Below are 20888 nucleotides of genomic sequence, written 5' to 3' on the forward strand. Positions count from 1 at the left end.
AATTACCACCATCTGCCCTCTGTTGATGATTCTGTTGAGGGAGTGCAGGTTTAGTTGGCAGAGTTTGCTCTGATTCAGTGCATCGCCAAGTCACTCTGTCTATACCCCCTCTCTGGTCAGTACAACCAAGTTTATGAGCTGCACTGGCCTCACGCAAACAGAGTGGGGATTGGGGTTGCTTTCCTTCCACCCTCTGACATACTTTCTTCTTTTCACTGTCTCTAGAAGACTTTTCTCTCCCTGGAACCTGTGGCAGGGATATTCATGCTTTGTAGAACCTTGGATAAATCTGCATCCAAATTTGAGATGAGTTCTAATTCAGCATTTGAAGTGCAGGTGTGGAAACAACATGACCTTTGCTACCATCCCAATGATCGCTTGGTTGTCTATTACTCTGTACAATTCCTAGGATCATGGGGCCCTGATCTTGCTTAATTCTTAAGCACTGCCATAATAAACATGATAAAATAAGGTGTAAAGCAGTCAGAGATGCAACCATCCAAGCTTGCACGTAAACTGCAAAAGGACTTCCCCACAAGTGTAATGGAGGCATTGGTCTGTAACCTGGTGTCACTGTATCATATCACCTCTGGAATTGGAGAGGCATTGCAAGATCCCTGTTCTTAACACCTCAGAACTTTGCAGAAGTTCAGATCCAAACTGCGTGGCTTAGGCCTGTCTCTATTTGAAATGAGAGAATGATTTTGAGGTGGTTCCCTTCCTCCTCTAACCCACATAGCTATGTAACTTTAAACACAGGGCATTTTGTCCCCTGTACAGCCCAGAGTGTACCAGATGCTTAATAAGGAGCTCCATTACTGTGCATAATGCTTTACTATGTGACACAGGTAGACCAGGTGCCAGCTCATGCCAAAGTCACCATGTCTCAATTGAACACTGAGAAATATGTAGCTGGAATCAGTCTGGTTCACCTGTGTGTTAGTATTGTTAAAATAGGTCTTAGCATGATAGAATGTGTTTAGACTTTCTTGAATGCATGTGAGCTGCTGCATGCATTAATCTCATTTATAACATCTGTATCCCATATTGTAAGGTAATATTTGAACAGTTATAGTGTGAGCCTCTGTGACTGTATAAGCCACCAGACAGGAGAGAGGCATTAATTAATGTGAAGTGCTGATCTTCAGCAGAAGGTGTTACATCCTTCCCAGCAGGAAAGGGTCTATTGACTCCACACAGACTATTGTGGGATGTTAAAGGTAACCAAAGACATTTGTTGTTCTACTCTCCTCCTCCCTCGAAGATGAGTCATGCAAGTGGGTTCCTCCTGTCAGCTGAACTTTCAGCTCAGAGCACAAGGCAGGAGGGAGGATAAAAATCTCTAACAAGTAGGAACTGATTATCTCTATGTTGCTTGGACTCGTGGGGGGAGGGGGGGCACATGTTTTCTAGGCAAAAGCAAGGGCTCCCCAGCTGTATTTAGCCTTGGGTAGCCCAAGCTAAAGGACATGACATATAAGTAAGCTCTGTAGAAGAGCCTATTACCTTTGAAACTTAAGATTGTAACTCATTTGCTTGTGTATGTTTACCTGCTTTAACCTTGTAAATAATTGTTTCCTTTTCCTATTTAATGAAGATTTATTAGTTTATTACAGGATTGGTTACAAGTATTGTTTTTAGTGCAAGATCTAAGTTGCAACTGACCTGGGGTAAGTGACTGGTCCTTTGGGACTGGGAGTAACCTGAATTTTGCTGTGATTCTTGGTGTAAGGGACTATCTACCACAAAAGTATGTACCCATGGGTGGCGAGATAGATGGGTGTAGTCCAGGGGACTGTCTGATTTGATGTCAAGGCTGCTATAATTCCTGAGAAGTTTACACTTGATAATTGGTAGATGAAATCTGAGTACAGAACTCACTATCACTTTGAGATTTGTGCCCGGCTTCCTAACAGTCTGCCCTGAGGTTGGTACTCATGTTCTTGAGTTACTACAGGCAGCATTAGAAAGTGTAGCTATGGTTCCATAAGCTCCCCACTGGTGTAAATCACTCTGGGAATACTCTGAATCAATGCATCTTATAGCTGCTCTAGCCATGCCTGCTTCCCAACCAGCACTACCCACTTCGGCTGCTCTGTCAGCAATTCCCAACCACTTTGGCAGATTTTCCACAAGCTCTGCTCTCCCTTCCAGAAAGTGACACATTCTAAGTAAAGTTTCAGAGTAGCGGCCGTGTTAGTCTGTATCCGCAAAAAGATGCATCCGAAGAAGTGGGCAGTAGCCCATGAAAGCTTATGCTCTAATAAATTTGTTAGTCTCTAAGGTGCCACAAGTACTCCTATTCTAAGTAAAAGTGCTTCTAGCTCATGACTGAGTAAGGACCTCCGCAGGATTTGGCACAGAGTTTGGGCTCAGATCCAAAAGAGACAGCGACTTCCTAAGTGAACTCCCTCTGATTTCAAGGTCACTCATGAATCGAGCCGTCACTAGCTGATCCAAGATTATCTGTTTCTCGCATACAAACATAATCCCCTGCCTCCCTAGCAGATTTGTTCTGAAATAAGGCACAGAGAATAAAAGCTTGAAAATTGAGTGGGTTTGTGCAGCGATAAGCAGCCAAACATCATCTGTCTCCTGCACGTCACTACAAAGTTGAGAGCTACCAGTATTGATTAGAGCCTAGTGTAGGACAGGTTGAGTATTTAAAAATAGCCTGGACATTACTCAAAAATCACTCTGATTTTACTACAGAATAAGTCAGCCTCAAACAACCAGAGCAGGAGCTGTTCAGCCAGCTTCAGTACCAGACTAATTTAGAGGAAAAAGTCTTAGACGTGCCAGAGGCAGGAAATTATATTCTCCACTAGTCTCTGAAACTCATTATTTAAAAAAACAGAAAACACGGAAGTTTAAAATGTATTTAAATACAATCGAGACAAAAAAAACGTTTAAAAATGGGTCTAGGCTAGTTAGAGCTCATTCTGTTTACATGAGCATAGAGACAGCAGGGAACTATACTTGTCCTGATTCTCTACCACTTTGCTCCTTGTGTCGTACAAAGGAGGTGTACAGTACCATCAAATGAGCTCTGCATTCACCTTGCACATACATAAATGACTATGAAAGATGCAAGGCAATGGAAAATCAGCTGAGCTGCTGCATTTTAAAGGGTTTTCCATTTATTGCCTCCTGTGTGTTTGTTTAGATACCTTTTAAAAATGCCAAACATCCGGTTTGGTAGAACATTTTCCACTAAAATGAAAACAAGCTGTAGGTGCGCCCAACACTGAAAGAAATCCGGAGAATGTCTTTATTTAGATGCCTAGTTCCAGCACCCACATTTGAAAATATTGTCCTTCGGCTGTTCAGTGATCCAACAATTCTATGTCTAGTCAAGTATCTTAACATAACAGGGCTTTCAGAAGCAGCACTATCTACAACCTGGATCTGCAGAAACATCTATGTAAAGTGTCTTAGACAAGGAAGAAACACCATTTAACTGTTAATGTTTTACTTCCTTATATTCTCAGAAGATCTGTGCTCATACATTCATACAGGGTCTTTTGCAATGCCTTTATTTCCCAAAATAACAAGAATCTCTCCATTAACATCTGAAGCATATAATTTCCTCTCAGTAGGAGTACAGTTTGCTGCCCTCCTGCTCTAAATTCAGACGTATTGATATGTGGTTCAAGCTGTTCCTGAACAATGTTCTCCTGGGTCTAGAAAATAGTACAAGAATCCATCTTGCCTTGCCATGGGGAGTACTTCTGAGTTTCCTTTTAATGATGTAACTTACACTGCCAACCTGTTTACGAAATGTAATTAGTACAAACTGCTTTCTTGGTCATTTCTAGCAGCTTCCCCATCACAAGGACTGACTTTCAGCTTTCCCCAGCGGTGCTCCACCCCAAGGCCCCACGCTCACTCTGCCTCTTTCCACCTCTGTCCCACCCCCCCTCCCCCGAGCACCCCACCTTCGCCCCACCTCTTCCTGCCCCTGCTCCTCTCACTCCTCCTGGCCACTGCCAAACAGCTGATTGGCAGTGGGCAGGAGGCACCGGGAGGAGCTGATTGATGGGGCCCACTGAACTCCTGATGGGCAGGCGGCTGGTGGGTGCTGAGCAGCCACTATTTTTTTTCTGTGGGTGCTCGGGCCCCAGAGCACCCACAGAATTAGTGCCTATGTTTCCCATTTGTACTGGGCCAATGAAGAGTGTTAAAAGTGGAAGATCAGTTCCTAACGGAGATTGGCGAACCAGTTATTCTGGTGAGATTCTGAAATTACAGTTGCTGCTCTTCACAGAAACAAATTTTACTATTTGGAAAGCAAAGACGGCACTGGGAGAGTTAAACAAAACACCAGCCTGTTCATCGTAGGGTCATTTCTATGTCGGTATTAACTTACAAAGCTACGAATACCACAGCCATGGATCAGCTAGGTGGGAAGGCAATGGAAAGTGTATTTTGGTGAGATAATAAAGACTCTCTTCTTCTGTTTGGTTGTCTTATCATTAGGACTCTCTTCCCCCTGCCATTATAGGACTCTACCCCTTACGTGTAGTAACTGGCAGCCTTTGTGATATGCAGTTAGCAGTGCATGGCTCTGAGATGTATTTATAAATTTTCAGGCCAGATGTTAGATAATATATAAAGGGGTATAAATTACACCTTGAATGGGGGATGTGGGGGTGGACAGATGAGTGTAAGGTCTTATTTTTAATGCTGAGGGGCTAGAAGAACATATGAGTTAGCGCATATATCTGCACGGGGGCTCCTAGTGTAACCTACACATTGTTGTAAGTGCCTCTTCCTAATAGACCCAGCTCTTCTGTCACTTGGACATGTACACTTAAAGCTGTGTGCAGCCACCTAGCCCGTGGCTTGCTATCTACTGTGGATTGATGGGACTCCAGCCCCTAGAGTCCTTGTGACATCTTCAGAGCCAGATGCATGCATCGCCCATCCATTGTCAGTTCTTTAGTGTGCAAGCGTACTACAAAGCACAGATGCAACAAAAGGAGAGGTCAAGTGCCACAGGGTCTACCGCACAGAACTGTTGGCTCATCATTTGTGATTGGGAGCCACAGATGGCAACTCACAGCGCTGTTGGCAGAACTGGAGTTTCTGATTTGAGCTTTTACTGAATGTATGTGTAAGCAGAGTCAGGATGAGCTCTACCCTGACATCTGGTGGTGAATTATGGCGAGTGTGGAAAAGAACTCCAGGGGCTGATCTTGTTTGCATAGGCACACCCACTCGCCTGGCATGCAACAACAGCAACTGAAAGTGGTTACTTTGGCTGGTGTGGGATCCCCAGTTTCTCTGTTATTGGGTCTGGAAGAATAAAGTGGTGTTACCCTGATTCTGTGAATCAAGGCCAGTGGAACTGTTGTATGACAGAAGGACTAAGTGAGTCCTTCACCATTACCTAAGTAGCACTTGCTTGACAAGGGGCATGGGTTACAAAACCCAGTGAATTGAGAGAGGTTGGGGATAGGTATTTGTACCTGCTGGCATGTGTCCCTCTTGAGGGATTGCACCATTTCCTCTCCATTGTTGCATGTCAGAGCTAACTTCAATTTCATTAGGAGTCTAGTTACAGGCTGCTGAGCTGAATTCACTTTGGGCCAATGGTGCACCAGCACTGGTGCTCCCCTACTATGAGCTGAAATCACAAAAGAGCTAAAGTTATTAAGGGCTGAGATCACTGAGTGCTGTGTTAACTAGTGGGAGAGCCTGAAGCTATATTGCTAAGCAGCTGGTGGAGCAATTTGTGGGGATGACTGGAGGAGCAGTGAGTGGCGCAGAGCCTTGCAGGGACGGTTGGAGCAGCCCAAGGAACGGCAAGCAGAGCTGTTTGCGGGGATGGCTGGAGTGGCTCACAGGTCGGTGAGCGGAGCGGAGCAGCTCGTAGAGACGTGGGATGGCAGGAAGTGGACTGGCTTGTGGTGAAGGCTGTGGTGGAACCCCACGGAGAGACGGCCGGCCGGCCTTGGATCACGTAAGGTGCCCCTTAACACCCTGCGTGCCCCCCTTTTACTCTGGGGCTGCACTGACCAGGGACAGAGACTTTGGGGTTTGTTGGACTTTTGGGACTTTGGGTGGTTGCTGGACCCAAGAGACTTTGGGGGTGTTGGACTTTGGGGATGCTGGGTGATTTTTGGGTTGCTGGATTCAAGAGCCAAAGGGAAAGGACACAGCCCAATTTGCTGGGGTGGGTTTTTTTTTTGTTCATGGTTTGTGTTATGAATCCTGTTTGTGGTGTTTTTCCAATTTAATGCTGATGTCGTTTACCTCATGTTATTAAACATTTTCTGCTACACTCAAGAATCAGGGGGTAGCCGTGTTAGTCTGTATCTACAAAAACAACAAGGAGTCTGGTGGCACCTTAAAGACTAACAGATTTATTTGGGCATAAGCTTTCGTGAGTAAAAACCTCACTTCTTCGGATGCATAGAGTGCACTCTATGCATCCGAAGAAGTGAGGTTTTTACTCACGAAAGCTTATGCCCAAATAAATCTGTTAGTCTTTAAGTGCACTCTATGCATCCGAAGAAGTGAGGTTTTTACTCACGAAAGCTTATGCCCAAACAAATCTGTTAGTCTTTAAGGTGCCACCAGACTCCTTGTTGTTTCTGCTACACTCAGACTCCATGCTTGCGAGAGGGGAAGTATTGCCCCTTAGAGGCACCCAGGGGGTGGTATGTAATTGTCCCAGGTCACTGGGTGGGGGCTCGAGCTGGTTTTGCATTGCGTTATTGAAACGGAACCCCTAGATACAGAACCCAGCCCTTGTTGCTGCCAACTTAGATGGGCAGAAGGGTTACATTTGTATGTATTTATTATTTTGCTAGTGACTGGATTCCTAATCTTTGCGTGGGCCCTTGGAAAGGGGACTTGTTCACTTACGACATTCATCTCAAGACCTACAGGTCTCCCCTATTACTCTTTTTCATGGTAATGACTCCTGTGTTTGACAGAAGTGTGTTTTTGGCAGCATTTGAACTTAGTTTTTAGGAAAGAACAAGTGACAGCTGTAAACCTCCACTGCTTAGTCCTGCTATGAGTGCAGGGGACTGTACTAGATGACTGCTCGAGGTCCCTTGTAGTCCTGTGGTTCTATGAGTAATATATACAGGCAGTTGCAGATGCATTTATATAGATCATGAACTGAAACAGCTACTTTAAAAAAACTTTTGTATGAAGAAGAAAAATCAGTCAGCATGAAGATCGTCAGAGTCTTCTGCTATTATATGACATGTAGTTTTAGGGATTAGGGAGGAAGTAGATGCTTGTGTGGTTAAGAAATGTGAGTGGTAGTCCGGATTCAGTGCCTGGCTCTGCAAGACTTCCTATGTAATCTTAGTCAAGTCGCTTGTCTGTTCCTCAGTATCCTAAACTATAAAATAGGGATAATACTTTTTCTATGGTGTCAGGCTATTCATGAATATTTGTAAAGCATGTTGGATCCTTGGATGTAAGGTACTATAAATATGCAAAGGATTATCATAGCTATGCCCTTCCTGATCTTAGAGTGACAGTGCTGTTTTGTTGTTTGTGTGGGTTTGGGCTGGAGCTCTGGCCTTGAACCCTCCCTCCACCCTAAGCTTCCGAGTTCAAGTCTGAATGTCTACACCTCTATTTTTAGCACCGTAGTGTTAGCCTGTAGACCCAGCCTCTGAGACTTGCTGCAGCAGGCTGCTGCTTGGTGTGTTGATGTACCATAAGCGACTTGCCAGAGCTCACAAGGAACTGAATCCAGAGCTCCCAAATCCCAGGACAAATTGCTCTATTTTTTCCAAGCTGTCCTACTTTTCTTCCCTGATGTTATTTTCGCTCTTGGTACATTGATGCTCGGGGGGAGTGGAAGGGAAGGAGTTTTATCAAACCTTACCCATCCCTTTCCTTCAGGAGAAAGCTGGATATAATCCATTGCTTGCTTTTTTTTAAGTCTGTCATTTAAGAAAAGAGTCATCTCCGATACAGAGCCTTTAGCCTCTTGGTTGGATTTTTGGGAAGCAAGGCAATAGTCACTTTAGATACCTTGATTATTTCTTCTGGGATTGAGGCTAAATTAACAAGAGTCATGGCAATAAGTTAAAACTTTTTCACTTTGCTATGCCTTGTTGGGACATATATTTTCCTGCATTTTTGCTATCCATATGTTAATGAGTTTCAAGAGTTTAGGTGTGTCCTGAGTGACTGATCTAAAGAAGAGCTCTGGGTAGCTTGAAAGCTTGTCTCTCTCACCCACATAAGTTGGTCCAATAAAAGATATTACCTCAACCACCTCGTTTCTGTAACTTGTTGGGGGAGAAAGATAACATGATCCAAAGATGTTCTCTTCACTAAATGATACAGAAAATGCATAATTGCTTATGGGCTGAGTTCTTCTACCATATTCTATCCCTTCATAACTGAAGAAGTTGGCAGTGTGAGAGAGGGACCTTTCCAAAATGATGATGGGCGATCACTCATTACCGAGTATGATCATCTTCCATGGGAGTTATGGGTCCTCAGGTGGCTAATAAGGCCAATCCTTGAACCACAAGTTCTATTGCAATGAGGGCAGATGTTTCCAGGCTCATCAGGAGGCTGTTGACCATGACTGGAAGCCAGTCTCTCCTTCCTTCTGCACCTCTTGTCCTCTTCAGCTTGTCGGTGAGCAAGTTCAAAATGCAGGGAACCATCACTTAGGACTTCACTCCATTTTAAGCAATCCTGGGCAAGTGTCTCCCAAGTGTCAATGTCAATATTACACTTTTTTAGGTTGTCCTTCACGAAGTCCTTATAATGCTTCCATTGTTCACCCATGTTACGGTACCCTTCTTTCAGCTGAGAGAACAGGACCTGTTTTGAGAGGTGATGGTCTGGCATCCGGACAATGTGACCAGTCCAGCGGAATTGCTGATGGATGATCATTGCCTCGATACTGGTGGTCTTTGCCTCTTCCGGGACACTGATATTCATGCGCCTGTCTTCCCATTTGATCTTCAGAATCTTACGAAGGCAGCGTTGATGGTGCCTCTCAAGGACTTTCAAGTGGTGTCTATAGGTTGTCCAAGTTTCAGAGCCATACAACAGTGTTGGGAGAATAACAGCTTGATAAACAAGAAGCTTGGTGTCTGTTTGAATGTTGTGATCTTCAAAAACCTGTGCCATAAACAAGAAAAAGCTACACTGGCACAGCTCAGGTGATGCTGAATTTCTTGGATGAAAGATGACTTCCAAGGTACAGGAAATGATTGACATTCTCCAGTGCCACTCCATTGATTTTGATAGATGGGGCATTTGGAGCTCATTTGGAGAGGGCTGATAGAGCACTTTAGTCTTCTTGATATTAAGAGTGAGACCAAGACATGCGTAAGCATTGGCAAACACATTCAACATAGTTTGAAGATCTTTCTCAGAGTGGGTAAAGATTGCGTTGTCATCAGCATACTGAAGTTCCACAGTAGATGTTTTGGAGATCTTACTCTTGGCTTTCAGCCTGCTAATCCTGAACAGCTTTCCGTCCATTCTGTAAATGATTTCAAGGCCAGCTGTAAACTTCCCAGCAACTAAGTAAAGAATGACGGCGATACAAACTGCAAACATGGTTGGAGCGATGATACAGTCCTGTTTTACTCCTGTTTGTACTTTGAAAGGTTTGCTCTGGGAGCCAGTGCTGCTCAGAACAGTCGCTTTCATGTTATCATGAAACAATTTTAGGACATTGATGTATTTATCAGGACATCCAATCTTAGAAAGTACAGTCCAGGGGCATGGCGATTCACTGAATCAAAGGCTTTAGTTAAATCAATAAAAGCCACGTGCAGTGGTTGGTTTTACTCCCGACACTTTTCTTGCAGCTGCCATGCTGTGAAGATCATATCCACAGTTCCACGATATGGTCGGAAACTGCTCTGTGACTCTGGTAAAATTTCTTCTGGCAGGCTCAGAAGGCGAGTTGCAAGGATCCGTGCCAGAACTTTGCCTGCCATGGTTAAGACGGAGGTACCCAAGGAGATGAGGGATGCTCTGATTGTCACCCTCTTCAAGAAAGGGGATAAAGCAGATTGTGGAAATTTTTGGGGTATCTCCTCCTTTATCCAGATTTTAAGGATAAGCAGGTAAAGCTGCCAAATTAGCTCTGGTCCACCGTCTTTAAAGATTTCAGCGGGGATCCCATCTAGACTCGCTGCCTTGTTGTTCTTCATCTGAGATAGAGATGGAGCTAATTTCCAAAATATCTTCCCTACTAATTATGAAGCCATCTCATAGGATTCAGTACTTAATTTGAAATTCAAAGTGATTCAAGACAAAGATTTGAACTAAATCTTTGATTAGAAGAATGATCCCAATAATATTACATTTGGTAAAGGGAGAGTCACACCTGAGACCTGAATGTTAACTCTTATTTTCTAGTCATTAATTTAATGCGGAATTATTTCATTGATACAACATGGCCATTGAGTTACACTATCTTTTGTAGCAAAATGTTTTTACAGCACTTGTCACCAACAAAATGAAACTTGTATGGTGCTGTTCAGGAGAAGTGATAAATCGATGTTCCTGATTCTATATTATATTTCTGTACGTGGTCATGGCTCTGATTTTTAGGAAGCATGCTAGTAGCACCATTGAAGTCAATGAGACTATGGTTATCTACACTGCAATCACAGGGAGTAATTGCAGCATGTGTAGACATACTCAAGCTAGCTCAAGTACTGGAGCGATGAAGCTGCAGCAGCACGTGCTTCAGTGGAGGGTAGACACCTGAGTAATTACCTGGGCTTCAGGGTGGGCTTTTACAGCCTGCACTGGTTCCACACCTAGCTAGATTAAAGCTAGCTCTGCTAAGTCTAGGAGGCTGGAATCACACCTGTAAATGCAGTGTAAACATACCTTATGCCCAAAGTTAGGCATGTGCTGAAGAGACTTTCTGAACTGAGGCCTATGAAAACAGAAGTTCTTAAAGCTCTTCTGATAGTATTTCTGGCTCCACACAAAAAAAAAAAAAAAATCACAATAAAGCAAGATTTCCAGTTCAGCTTTCCAGGAGTAAGTTTTGAATAATATAGCTAAGATTTTGTATAAGCTTCTGAACTTTTGGACCCTTATGTGAACCTTAATAGGTTCTGTTATCACTAGTATCAAGAGCTGGTTGAATGATAGACAAATAACGTGCTATTTGTCAGCTGTGTTATAGAGTTGGTCAAATGATGGAAAATTAGATGAATAATTTATCTGAGAAATAGCATCATTTGTCCAGCTCTGCTATTGACACAAAGAGACACATTTGTCAACTATCAGAGCAGCGGAATAAGAAAAGAGCTCCCAAAAGCTCTCATTTGGTAGGGTTGGGTAAACTAATCTAAATTCATGGAATAATTATTCTCCAGAAACACTGTAATTCATTAACACTTTAAAGCAGCATTGCTGGGACTGTGCTATTGTAAATTGGGCAAGCGCTTTTAAAGAAAAAATATTCAGTATCAGTTTGTGCAAAGACTGCTTTACAAATTGCTTCTCATCATCTGCTCTGATACAAATCAATAGCACCCCATTCAAACTACATTCGCATTGTACTGTCCAAGATTTAATATCTACAGTCCAGTTACAAATAAATGCTAGTATTTAAAAACCGCTTTGCCATGTGAGCGCTGGATTGTCTCTTAGGATACAAGTCTTAATCTTAAAGCTACCTGCACAATATATTGCAAGTCAGCTTCTAGAGGAAGGAAAACGGTAAAATATTTTTATAAATGTAATTACACTGTAGCCCTAATTCACTCCTCACCTTAGTTTTACCCTGGTGTAAATTTGTTGATTTCAATGGAGGTACTCCTGATTTATGAGAGCAGAATCATGTCCTATGTTTGATAACAAATATAAAGAGAACAGGATACAATAGAGTAAATTACGTATGAGCTTAGTACAGCTCCTCCTGGTTCAATCAGCTGAGGCCTAAGGATTAATACCTCAGTTCAGCACAGCATTTAAGTATATCCTTAACTCTAATCTAACGTCAGAGGGGCTTAAAGTTAAGCATATGCTTTGCTCAATAGGGATGGACTTAAGCACATGTTTAAAGTTTTGCTGAAGGAATACCCATCTGAGTAGTTCCATTTTAAGTCAACAGGACCTCAGACATGTATAAAACTTTGGACCATCTTTAAGTAGCTTGTTCAAGTGGGGCCTCGGAGAGGTCCAGTTTGAGTCTCATTTCTGTGAATTTGCAAGTCCCCAAGCAACGTGAACCACTGGATTTTGGAGGGCGGGTGGAGGAAGTGCTCTAATTAGTTTATTCCCACTCTTGTGTCTGGTATAGCAGCTCACTGTCAGGCACAACATCGCTCATTAACTAGCCAGGTACAAAGGATGACACATGTTGTTGTTTCTATTCCCTGTATTCATTCTATTTTTTTGCTCAGATAATTAAAGGACACATTCTCCTAACCATGCACCCAGCCACAGTTGAGGATAAAAAAATAAAGCTTGGAAATAACTGCAGTAGTAAAGCAAAATCCACTTTCCACCTCCACAGGAGCACAAACAATAAATATTTTAAGAATCCAGAAACGGAACAAAGTAGTAATGTTGAATAAGCAGAAACCTCTTTTGCTAGAAGATTAGCAATTCAGGTTCTATCTTACAGGATCTGAATGTGTACCACCTACTGGCATGTCTCAAAATGATGTGATGAGCCACTGTTTTTCATAATACACTGAATACCATTCATAGTGTGGTATAAGCGCATGTTGACCACAGCTGAGTTTTTATGTGCCCTGATATCTTTAAAAAAAACCAACAGCATCAAAGTTAAATGCCTACATTAATTAATGCCATTTATTCACTCCAAAATAATCACAGGGACTCAATCCAGGGTCTGGATGTGAATAAATTAAACTTAAAGATCTGGCTCCTGCATCATAAAATGAAAGTCAACTCTAGTCTAAAGGACTAAACTGTTCCTAGCTTATGACAGTTTGCTTTAAATTGCAGACCTGAGTTCCAGCTGTGTTTTCAGAGTACTGCTGTGATGTAAGGGGAAACAAGCGGTTGAATGTATGTGAGCACTTATAGGGTTTGATTTTGAAAAGTTAGCTTGAGGGTTAATGTTAGGAATGGGCAAACCTTTGAAGGATCAGACCACATCCTCCTGACCTCAAGAGGGTTTGAGTCTAAACTTAACCTCTTGAATTTTAATCTTTACTCTACTCTCTTTGCAGCGAAGAATAAGACGTCCTTTCCCTCTGAAACAATAAGCTAACTTCAGCTGCTTAGCTTCTAACCCTTGTCCCCTTCTAATGTGTTCACAGCTAATATTATTGTCTGGCTACTGAATTCTCTTCTGACACCTATGAACACTTTCACCAGTCACCTCTGGCCCTTACCCTGTCCTGTCTCAAACGACAATGCTATTCTCTATCTATGGAGCACATCCCTTTTCTAAAAGTGAGCTGATGAGAAACCTTGTTCTTTTCCCTGTACCCCTTCTGAGCCCTGGTTTACCCTACAGAGTTAGGTCGATGCAAGGCAGCTTACATTGACTTCAGGGTCGACACTAAAATTTCACCCCCACCAATGAAACTCGCCCACTACACTGACTTAATTCCACCGCCACAAGAGGCATAGAGTTTGTTGATGTAATTAGGTAAACACAGTGTCAGCGTAGATACCAAGTTACTTACATCGGCTGCTGCTGGCTTTCAGAAGCCATCCCACAATGCCCCACACTGGCAGTTCAATAGATGGAAGCGCTCCTTGTGAGGACACACATCGCCGATACAAGGAGCAAAGTGTAGACACGCACAAGCAGCATAATTACTATGGCATCTGTATGCCAAAGTAAGTTATGTTACTTCCATTTTGTAGTGTAGACATACCCTAACTTTCATCCACAACATTCCAAAGATACACCCTTTTGTCTCTCCACACTGTCAAAGCTCTTGTTTGTGCCTTTGTCTTGTACCGCAACTTCTGTAATCTCCACCTCTCAGGCCCAGGTTCCTCCAGTTTTCCCCTCCTTAAGTCCAATCAAGATGCTGCCATTGGGACTATCATCCTGGCTCATTGCTCCAGTCAGGTCACCCATCTATTTGCATCCTTTCACTAGCTCCTCCTTTTCTACTGCATCAAACAGGAAGTTTGTCTTTAGGATAACGCCCTTCATCTAGTGTTCCTAAGGGGCTTCATATTGTATTACAGTGCTGATGCCTGCCTTTGCTCTGACAACAATGCCAGCCTTCCTGTGCTGTCCCTTACAGGTGAGGGCCAGCACCTTCTCCTCCTTTAAATCTCTCCTACAGATGTTCCTTTGCCAAGATGTCTACAAGACACTGCTATCCCATAATGAGTAGTCAGGTAATAAACAGAGACTATCAATTGATTTTGCAAAGCATGCTTCACTGACTTTTGCCCCATCCTCCCTCCTCCCATCCTGCCACTCCTTTGTCTGTTTTTTCCCACCTGGTGTGTCTTAACCCTAGAGGTTGAGCTCTGTGGGGCAGGAACTCTCTCTCCTGCTCATTTGTACAATGCTTAGCACGACAGGTCTCAAGCCTTGATTGGGGCATCTCAGCCAGTGCTTAATTTGTGCCGGGGCGTGACAGTTCATAGCCCCAGCACCTCTTTCATTACAAATGAAGCACTGATCTCAGCACTACTATAAGTACAGTATCCTCTTATCCATGGGTGCCAGGTAAAAGAGGCCCCAACTAGAGGCGTCGGCCACTCCTCTGCCTGTGCTGCTCCTCTTCCTGGCCTGCCTCTCCCCCCCCCTCTCCCCAAGACCCTGCCCTCACTCCCCCTCCCCACTCCTCCCCTTCCCCCAAGGCTCCCACCCACCTGCCGCTCGCATCTCTCTGCCCGGGTGGGTAGCGGGGTGGGACCTCAGGGGAGGAGGCTGAGCAGGGGCGGGCCTCAGGGCACAGCAGGGGGCATGGCCTCCCACTTCTAGGGAGCTTCCAGCACTTGCTCCCAGCCTCTCCAAATGCAGGAGTCACACGCCGCCCATGCTCGTATCTCCTTGAAAGGAGAGGCTTTCTCATGAAAAATGCTGCTGGCGCATCCTTAAAAAGAGTGATAAGCAAAATCTTTCATTATGTATGACTCATATGAAATTAACAGCAGTAATAATCTGTCAGTATTGTACAAAGGAACTACCACACACATTTGCTTCCTTGGCTTGTAAAAATCCTTGGCCCAGCTTATCAACAGAGTTACGGGCTGGCCCCTTTGCACCACTCAGCTATCTAATCTAGATATCTAATCTAAGCGAGAGAAGGGAACTCCCTGCTGGTACAAGTGTTCCCATTTCCAAACCTGAAGAGTTCCTGGCAGATGGGATGTGTTCTGGAGGCATGGCATGGTGGAACAGAGCTGCGCAACATCTGTCCTTCATTGGCATAAGGTGCATTAAGAATGTTACACCAGTGGTGCAACTTAGAGCTGCTGCTGGGCTGCTCTAAATCACATGCAGGATGGGCCGGCTCTCAGAATCAGGGGGCAGTAATGAAGTCTTTGATCCTTCACTCACTTCTGTGCCAAGCAGAGCTCTAGGAGAGGAGAGAATCTAGCCCCCCTCTACTTCCCCATTTAGCAGGAATTCATTTACTTGTTAAGTGAGGGGGTAAGAGGCTGAGGAAGCTGTGCAGTTACTTTTCTAGTTTAAACAAAAACTGCATCTCCAAATCCTAAGGATGGCTGCAAAGTCATTGGGCAGGGGAACATATGAGTTTGTTCTTTAGGAAGTGTTTTATTGTTCCTGAAATATATGCTGCAAATGATGATAAATATAGCGCAAACGTCAACTTGCATCATTTTGTAGAAGGGATTATTGGGAGGACTTTTTTATGGGTTCTGGTTCTATTCTCACTGGAGGTTTTTTTTTAAAAAAAAATACCTGCAATCCAGACATTCCGAAGGCCACGGAAGAGTCTTCTTTAGACACAGGTGTGGACCATATCTGCACTTTTCATTGTCATGGTTTGATTTCCTTCTTATCTGGCATGCTTACTACTTTACCAAACACTGATTTCCTATCAACTTTCTTTATACATTTAGGGCCTGATGCAAAGCCCATTGGAGTCACTAGGAGTCTTTAAAACAGTGCCTCCCTCCTCCCATTAGCACTTCTACATACACATTTTTGTGACAAAACAGAACCCCTGATTTTGCAGATAGGAAGCTGTTTTCTTGCAGCAGCGTATGCATGCATTTAGGGATATTAGTCTTCTAAAAGGTTTTAGCAGAAGAGCACTGGAGCCTCATTCTAATCCAGTATAATATAAACAGGTCTGTGATGACACCTGGGAACTGGGAAGTGGCACAAATTTAGACTCTCAGATAAGCCTCCATTAAGCTGTCAAATTGGCACCTGTGTCCATCACAGCTAGTGGAGTGTCTTTTTAGATCAAGGACCAAATTCAAGCTTAGTTCAAACAGATATTGCATTGAATTCAATAGAGTTGTACCTGCTTACTCCAGGGCTGAATTTGCCCTCAAGAGAAGTCTTTAGTTTACATGGAAACTGAATTATTCACCTTTCATCTTGCATTTTCATATCAAAGTAATGAAAACTGCTGATCTTAACCCTACCCCTCACCCTGGTCCATATCCCCCTTCCCAGACAATACCTGTGATGGCTAACTGTGTTACAAAAAAGGTCATTCGGGATTTCCTCTTCCTCTTCCACGTAGAGAGCAGCACGATGGAGTTTCCAGCAACTGTGACAATAAAGAGAATCCAAAGAGTAACCAGCTGCTCTGTCTGCATGGGGGAGGGAAAAAAAGAAACCAAGTAAATGGATCAGTGGGTGGGTGAAAGCGGCTTGGGTTAAACAAGGTGATGAAGACTTAGCTATAACAAGCAGGCTTGGAATTAATACAATGGGATTTAAATATGAGTTGACAATTGATTTTTCACTTAATCCAAAAAGTCTATTTTTCATCAGAAAATGTTAAAATGCAGCAGTGTTTTTTAAAAAATGGAACAGTGAAGTCCTGGTTTTAATTTGATAGCAGCTAAGTGTGTGGGGTGGGGGTAATAATTTCACAAAGCCATCAGAAGCATATCATCAAGTATCACTGAAATGGGAAGTAACCTTCAGTTTTCTTATGTTGCTCTAGTGGACCATTAAGTCTGTCTGACTGTACAAAAGAAATTTACAGATGGGCTCCTTGAAGAAACTAGAGGAATAAAATGCTTTGCTTTCTAACCCAAGCAAGTATGGGTCATGAAAGTACATCATAAAAATCAACTCATTATGTAAGAGGAGGGCACTAAGACTAAAAAAAGAACATTGCCATATGGTACTAGTCAGTGGAATCTTGCTATTCAGAGAAATACATAATGGCAAAATGCCCCCTAGAGGTAGTATGTGTAAAAATAATAGAAATGAAAGAAAGGTTACCCAAACCTTTCAATACCTCAAAGATTGAGCAACAAAAGTGAAGGACGTGTGAGGGAGAGAGAGATGCCTGTGTATGCAACCTGGGTTTTTTTTTTTTTAACCTATTTACTCATGCTGAGATATGGATACAATTTCTGCGTCCACCCCCACTTTTTAGTAAAACTTCTTTCAGTCATTGGGGAGCACAAAGATCATGTTTTTTTCCTTTAATACCCATGCTGCTCAGTTCTTAGTTTTAAGAAGTACTGAACCTGGTGTTTAATGAGATTAAAATGGAGAGCAGACATAGCATTTACACAACAGTTCATTCACAAAAACCTTGCCACTTATGACGTTGCCCATGACAAGTAGATTGTACTCCAAAGAAGGATTGCGCTGTTCTTTGACAGCTTCTCTTAATACACTGGCTGTTAACTTGCAGTCCCATTCATACTGGAGTGAACTTTTCATAGTATATAACTTGTCTGGTCAGGATGTATTGCAGGATCTTAATGAAACAAGTTATTAAAATGTGGTAACAACAAAATATAGTGATCTAATCTTCCCCAGCTTCTCTACTCACACAATTCCCATTGTTACAAAAGTGTAGTTGGTCCGGATTTTAACCCTAATGATAATGTTAAAATTCAGGCAGTTCCTAGGCCAGGGATGGGCAAACTTTTTGGCCCGAGGGCCACATCGGGGTTGCACAACTGTATGGAGGGGGCTGGGTAGGGAGGCTGTGCCTCCCCAAACAGCCTGGCCTCTGCCCCCTCCCACTTCCCGCCCCCTGACTGCCCCCCACAGAATCCCAAACCCATCCAACCCCCCCCCGCTCCTAGTCCCCTGACTGCCCCCACCCAGGACCCCTGCCCCCTACTCAACCCCCCTGCTCCTTGTCCCCTGACTGTCCCGACCGCTATCCACACCGCCACCCCCTGACAAGCCCCCCAGGACTCCCACCCCCTATCCAACCTCCCTCTGCTCCTCGTCCCCTGATCACTGCCTCCCGGGAACCCCCACCCCTAACTGCCTCCCGGGACCCCACCCCCTTATCCAACTCCCCCTGCTCCCTGTCCCCTGACTGCCCTCCCAATCCCTATCTATATCCCTGCCCCCTGACAGGCGGCACAGGCCTCCCCGGGACTCTCACTCCCAACCCTCCTTGTTCCCCACCCCTTGACTGCCCTCCAGAACCTCCACCCCATCCAATCGCCCCCTCCTCCCTGACTGCCCCCCAGGATCCCCCGCTCCCTTACTCAACCCCCCCTCCCCCACGTTCCCCTGCCCCTTACCAGCAGCAGGAGCTTGCAGTCGCGACACCCGGCCAAAGCCAGCTGCGCTCCCCATGCTGTTTTCCCCTTCCCCGAGTCACTAGTTGCAACCCCAGAATGTAGGGCACTGGGAGCTGGAAATGAGGTGATGAGCTGCAGATGAACGAAGAGCTGAACTTGTAGCCACCTCTGGCGAGCTAGAGGAGCTGCTGGAGGGGAGGGTCTGCTCATTGCCTAGCCTGCTGGGTGGAGATGGGGTACACAAGGCTACTGCTAGTGTTAGTGGCTCTCCTGAATGGCTTGGTGGGGTTGGGGATGGGGATGGGGACAGGAGAAGGTCTGCAGAAAAAAAGTTCCTTAAGTAGCACAAAGCAGAGGGGAAACATCTCTCTGACATACCTCTCTACAACACAGCTGAGCAGGGAGGAGCCAAGTGGGAAGTCCAGCCCTGATGACCATGGCCAGGAAATACTCAGCCATGGGAGTGGAGAGAGAAGTTTAGAAGGGAGCAAAGCCAGGTGCATCTCACTCCACTGAGCAGTGCTACGAAAAAGGGAAAGTTTTGTTCCTTCTAAACTTGTGTCTTGGGGTTTGACTTGCATCTTCTGTGTCTGAACTGGTTCACTATTCACTAGATAGGACACAGGAGGACCTTGAGATTCACTAGATAGGACTGGAGGGGACCTTGAGATGTCTTCTAGTCCAGTCAGTGGTGCCAGAACCGGGGGGGGGGGGGGGGGCAGGGTGCTCCCACTTTTTGCCAAGGCTGACCCTGCCCCCTTCCCCTCCACTCCCCGTGAGGCCCCACCCCCCCAGCCAGGCCAGCATGGAGCCCAGCTGGGGAGGGGAGCCTGGGCCCGGGGCTGAGAGCAGCTTCCGGCCCATATCCCTGCCCCGCAGGCTCTTCACCCAGCCCAAGGCAGGTGGAGGGTCCACGACTCCGGGCCAGTTCCCCACAACTGCCTGCGTGGCTCTCCCTGACCTGGATCCAGATGGGAGGTGGGGGCGCTTCGGAGCCGCAGCCCGGTTATGGTAAGAGCAGCGCCACGGTCAGCTTTGGGGAGCCACTGACCCTCCACCGGGACTGGGGGCCTGGAGACATGGGCCAGGGGCTGCTCTTGGCACCCTACCCCCACCCAGGTTCCCCGGTCCTTCTCCAGCTTCTGGTTCGGCAGGGCTCGGAACCTCTGGGGGGAAGGGATGGGACTTCTGGGGGCAGAGCCCCAGGGGATGGGAGCCCCTGACCCCCCCCACCTTTGGGAAGGTTCCGGTGACCCGGAGTCCAGTTCCCTGCTTTTTAATTCCCTAGTTACAATTTGTTTTCTTTACAGCTTGCCATAATATTTGTTGCTGAAAAGTAACCTTTACATAGTAGCTCACATTTGTCACTGAGGGCAAGAGATTGACACAAGGGATGAGTTCAGGATAGTGTTTTTTGCTGGGAAGTGATGTGAACTATGAATGAGACCATCTGCTGTCTCCCTTTCAGTGGTGCAAGTCAGGAATATTTCCTCAGAAATCAATGACTTTATGCTGGTGACGGTGAGAGCAGAATCGGGGCCTTTGTCACTAAAATCTTCTTGAGGATTTGCCGGAAGAAATAAACGTGGATTTTAAGATAATGTGGCCCATTCATCTAGAGTACAAAACACATTCAGCGTAAGACGAACCAATACCATATAAATCCTATCTTGTTTAATTAAGAAGCAATACCTGACTGCATGTAATTCAGTATTCTATGGAAATGGACAACAGAACTACCCACACAGAGATAATAACTCAGTTACATGAAAGATGAATACAAAAGGGAATAGTTGCCTAACATTAAGATTACTCAAAGGAATCGAATCAAGAAATAAGTCTTCCATTCTTCAGTCCAGCAGGGATTTACATCACTGAGAGAAAACAGAAGAGGTGCACTAATATGAATTAAGGATCAACAATGACCTGTTTTAATTATCATAGCCTTTGCAGGCTGACTTCGGCCTTCATTCAAAACTGCACCCCACTGACATCAATGCGATCCAGGGCAGCATCTGGCTCTATGCTTACCATGCTAATGATGTATAAACATAGATTATTTAAATTTCATTTAATTTACTTGTTTGCTTTTTAACAAAAATACTTGTACAGCAACTTCCAGCTAAGATTCTGAAAATTATTCACACATCACTTACAGTGGTCTCCATTAAAAAGTAATTATTTCCCAAAAGATGTCAATTACTACTTATTCTTTAAAAAAGGTGGGGGGCAGGGGAGGAGCAGGAGATGGG

The 20888-nt window shown here is 44.6% G+C and overlaps 1 protein-coding gene across 1 annotated transcript in view; it reads right to left on the reverse strand.

Moving 5' to 3' along the window:
• Positions 1 to 20888, reverse strand: part of NPSR1 (neuropeptide S receptor 1) — a 106608-nt gene that overhangs the window by 78539 nt on the left and 7181 nt on the right. Inside the window, exon 2 of the mRNA XM_054019045.1 lies at positions 16587 to 16719. Coding sequence (XP_053875020.1) covers positions 16587 to 16719 — 133 coding nt within the window. The remainder of the gene's footprint in view (positions 1 to 16586; positions 16720 to 20888) is intronic.

This window comes from Malaclemys terrapin, chromosome 2 (genome assembly GCF_027887155.1).
Source record: "Malaclemys terrapin pileata isolate rMalTer1 chromosome 2, rMalTer1.hap1, whole genome shotgun sequence".
Taxonomy (NCBI): domain Eukaryota; kingdom Metazoa; phylum Chordata; order Testudines; family Emydidae; genus Malaclemys; species Malaclemys terrapin.